General features: G+C 37.3%; 1 protein-coding gene across 1 annotated transcript in view; it reads left to right on the forward strand.

The window, feature by feature from the left end:
- The window catches only part of SLC36A4 (solute carrier family 36 member 4), a 56,719-nt gene extending 52,351 nt beyond the window's left edge, over positions 1-4,368 (forward strand). The window contains exon 11 of the mRNA XM_015823098.1: positions 2,394-4,368. Within this exon, the coding sequence (XP_015678584.1) occupies positions 2,394-2,701 (308 nt within the window). The 3' untranslated portion in view covers positions 2,702-4,368. The remainder of the gene's footprint in view (positions 1-2,393) is intronic.
- Positions 4,369-4,662: the final 294 nt, after the last annotated feature.

Raw genomic sequence — 4,662 nt, forward strand, 5'->3', positions numbered from 1 at the left:
TGATGATGATGATGATGATGATGATGATGATGATGATGATAAAGTTGGAAGGGACCTTGGAGGTCATCTAGTCCAACCTCCTGCTCAGGCAGGAAACCCTATACCATTTCGGACAAATGGCTGTCCAGTTTCTTCTTAAAAACTTCCAGTGTTGGAGCATTCACCGCTTCTGGAGGCAGGTTGTTCCACTGGTTAATTGTTCTAACTGTCAAATTTGCTTAACAACCGTGTCCCTAATTTAACAATTGGAGCGATTCACTTAATAACTGTGGCAAGAAAGGTCATAAAATGGGGCAAAACACACTTAACAAATGTCTCAATTAGGAACAGAATTTTGGGTTCAATTGTGGTCGTAAGTCGAGGGTTACCTATAGTTTTGTTTAGTTATGTTTTCTTTTTATATATATATTTTAGGAGTTTGTATTTTAATGTTTTGAATAAAAAAAATTTTAAATGTGATAAAAAAAAAGTTATCCCAGTTATATTAATCCAGTTTTGGCAAGTATCAAGCTTCCTTTTGATTATTATTTCAGGGAAATTAAAATAAAAAATAAGAGCGAACTGCTTGGAGAAAGATGGATTTTTCCCCACTTCCTTTTTACACCTATTTTATCTTTCTAGAGGTGCAAATGTAAAAATTCAAGAAGCCTCACCTTTTTTGCAAGGAGGTGGAAGTGAGAATTAATATTTGTTCTGTGTTCACAACGCACAAGTCTGAAAGGTTATGGTATATTCTAAAATCAAACTGTGTTTGAGGGGAGAGGCTAGTTTTGGGGCTTGATCTTGGCCCAGATATAATTTAGCCTCTGGATTCTTGTGGTATGCTAGGCCTTAATGACCCCGTTAAGCAAGCAATAACTCTCTTATTTTCTCTCTGTGTGTCCCATGAACAGCAGTCCTCCACATACAACCCTTTGTTTAGTGATTGTTCAGTTAACAGCACTGAAAAAAAAGTGATTAAACATTAAATATTAAAATAAGGGACCGTTTTTTTAATACGTATGGCCGTTGCCGCATCCCCATGGTCATGTGATCAAAATTCAGACACTTGGCAACAGACTCATATTTATGATGGCTGCAGTGTTCCAGTTAACAACCTTCCTTGCCACAGTTGTTAAGTGAATCACCACACTTGTTAAGTTAGTAACATGGTTGTTAAGTGAATCTGGCTTCGCCAGGGACTTTTCCTGTCAGAAGGTTGCAAAAAGGGATCACATGACACTGCAGCTGTCATAAATATGTGCCAATTGCCAAGTGTCCAAATTTTGGTCATGTGACCATGGGGATGCTGCAACATTAAAAAAAACCCAGTCATAAGTCACTTTTTTCAATGCCGTTGTAACTTCAGACGGTCACTAAATGAACTGTTGTAAGTTGAGGACTACTTGTAATGCTTTGATTCCTTTTCTTATTAGGATTAGTTCTAGAACACGATCGTTTAATTTTTAAAGTTAGGGAACTACAACTTCCAGGTCAGCATGGTGAAGAAGTCCAGGAAGATTGCATTAAACGTTTTTGACTTCAGTGCCTGGCATACTCCTTTGCTACTTAAGATCTGGCATGGTCCCACTTTCCTTTGTAGAGATTAATTTGGTTTTAGCTATTGAAGGGAGAGGTGTGTCCACCTCTAAAAACGAAATTGGCTCTTCTCTTTCAGATCTTCAAATATCTCCAGCCTGGGATGTCAAAATGCATTCAGAGATGCCTATTTCTCTTATTTCTTTTCATATTTCTTCCTTCTCACAAATTTGTATTAGTTTATCAAAATAAAAAATGCAAAAATGCAAAGAAAAATGAGAATCGTAGGAAAATAGGGAAGGAGAAGGGGAAGAGGAAGAGAAAAAAGTGTAGGGAAAAAGGAAAAAAAGAATAACAGAGTTGGAAGGGACCTTGGAGGTCTTCTAGTCCAACCCCCTGCTCAAGCAGGAGTCCCTATACCAGCATCGACTTCTGAGTCTTTTTGGTGCAGGAGAATAAGCTTATAACGTACAACCCCAATTTTTTTTACTTTTACATAATAATAATATATACTAGCTGTTTCTATAAGAACAATTAGCAAAATTCAAAATCAAAGTTTCATTTTTTTTCCACCTCAGGCACCAAGTCCAAAAGCTGGTTTCCAAGCAGAAATAAAATGAGTATTTAACATTATTTAAATTCTGTTTGATTTTAAATATAACCAATTCTTTTCTTTAATCAAGGCAGTCAATTTAATCATCTCTGCTGACCCCACCAATTTTTGCAGCCATTCGTCTATGGTGGGAATCACGGTATCCTTCCATTTTTGTATATAGAGTGTTCTTATTGCTGTCACAGATACCATGTTTCCTAAGCAATAATTAATTTTCCCTTCTGGACTCTCTCTTTCTCTCTCTCTCTCTCTCTTTTTCCAGGTGCTATAGCAATATCCATCCCTCGTCTAGACATCGTGATCTCGCTCGTTGGAGCCGTAAGCAGTAGCACTTTGGCTTTGATCATGCCCCCGTTGATTGAAATCCTCACCTTTTACAAGGAGAAGCTAAGTGTATGGGTGATCTTCAAAGACATTTCCATAGCCTCCCTTGGCGTGATCGGTTTCATAGCTGGCACATATGTAAGTGTTAAAGAGATTATCTGCCCCACAACTTTGTTTTTTGAGAATGGTACGGTCGGTTCAGCAACCTGCTTCAACACTTCCCACTTGGCCAAGGATGCCAATTAATGTCAGAAGATTGTGGGCCTGTTGAATTTCATAATAGATGCGTGTTTGCAAACCAAAGAGATTCCAGATGGACAGGTTTTGAAAGAGAAAATGGTTGGAAGAGGGATTTCCCCCCCTCCCCCCAATGAAATCTGCTCCTTTGGAGGATACAACTTATTCAAGATTTTTCTTCTCTTCCGTTCAAGCATCATGGACTGCTGTGTATTTATTTGCAAAAGGGACCAGAAATCAAAAACACTTCTTGATATCATGTTTGGACATCTCACATTGAGAGAATAATCCCTGCCAACTTCTTTATTTAAAGTTAAGCCAGTCTTTTGAGATCCTCTTCGCGTAACTTCGGAGATTAACAAGATTTATGCAAAAATCTGGATATCGTCTCTCTCTCTATCTCTGTGTGTGTATTGTGTAAATCTTTTATGTTTTGAATTTTATGTATCTACTTGGTATACAAGTAGAAATGCTTTCCAGTGGATTCTACTCCCCAAGTAGACAAGGACTTAAGCCCGTTCCATCACTGCAGTTTTTCCTCCGTGAGATTAGACCTGATGTCCCTGAATTAACAGCCTTCATGGTTTATCTTGGTAGAGTAAGATAAACTCATCATATTAGTAATTTCTCCTAATGTCTGCAAAGAAATATGTCTTCAGACTTAGGTCTCAGTTATGCAAATGGTTTACATGATGTGAAGGAACAAGAATGATGCAGTTTTGGAGAGGCAAAAAATTTGCTTGGCTTTTGGTAACAGAGTCAAGCCACAATTGTGGATTATCAAAGGACAGTTCCCCCCAGCATGCATGAGAGTAATATTACAGTTCCACAGAAAGCTGTATTTTTCTATTTATTTCTAACTACACAGAGCACTTCTATATTTGTATGTAAGCACTGTTTGGTTGCAAATGAGATATATCTGTAGAATTTTACTTTCTATGGAAATCATACGTATGTATCCTTTATGCTTTAATCTGTTTTTTTTTAAAAGAAAACAAATTTTGATAATATGAAGGTGCCATAAAACTCCTGTTCAGAGTAAACCAGTTGAAAACAATTAAACTTACGGTAATAATAGCCATGATTTGATCTTAGAAATTTCAATGAGTATATTCTAAACATGACAAAGTCTGGTCTTAACTCAACAGTTTGAATCCATTAAAATACATTGATAAGGGGTTCATGTCTTGGGGTGACCTATTCTTTCTAAACCTTTCTCACTCTCAATTTGCTAAGGACCTGAATAAGAAGAAAGGGACTATATCTTCTGTTTTACTTGCTTTTGGCCATAATAGTATACCCTGAAATTGTCACAGGCTATTATTGTCTGGTTCTCTTTGTTCCCATGAAATTTCATAATCCAAAGCAAGCAGAAGAGCAGATACACACAATCTTATGATGTGAAGGATTCAATAAAATAGGAAGTTTTCCTCTGCATTATGCATTGATAGGCTGTTTTGGAGTCTGTATTACAGACCTTTTGTGTTTTTCGTTCATCTGTACACAGTATTCATACATCATACGACATTAACATACAAGATACGTCACACAACTTCACCTTATCCTGCCTGGGATTTATATTCCTTGCTAAAGTCTTTGATTCCTTCTTGAACCTCTTTCTCTGAGGCATTCATTCCATCTTTGGAAAACCTAGCCGGAGGCAGGGAGAAGGGGAGGAAGAAAGCAACACAATTCTTTTCCTAAAAGTTGTGGAAAGGATTGTTGCCATGTTATTCTTCGCTTTGGTTGCTGAATTTGTGCATTCAAGGCCTCCAGTTTTTCTGGACTGCAAAAAACAACGGGAGCTGTGCTAACTCTGCAGTTTTAACCAATGACTCTGCAGTCCTTAAAGTAAAAAGCATAACTTTCAAGTTATGTTTTCTTGATCTGTTATCCATGTTCTTTTTCCTGATTGGTCTGTGAACTTGAGGTTACTTTTTACTGGACATCATAATTTTGGAGTATACAAA

The sequence above is a fragment of the Protobothrops mucrosquamatus genome, unplaced genomic scaffold (assembly GCF_001527695.2).
Source record: "Protobothrops mucrosquamatus isolate PMUCROS unplaced genomic scaffold, P.Mucros_1.0 scaffold1771, whole genome shotgun sequence".
Taxonomy (NCBI): Eukaryota; Metazoa; Chordata; class Lepidosauria; order Squamata; family Viperidae; genus Protobothrops; species Protobothrops mucrosquamatus.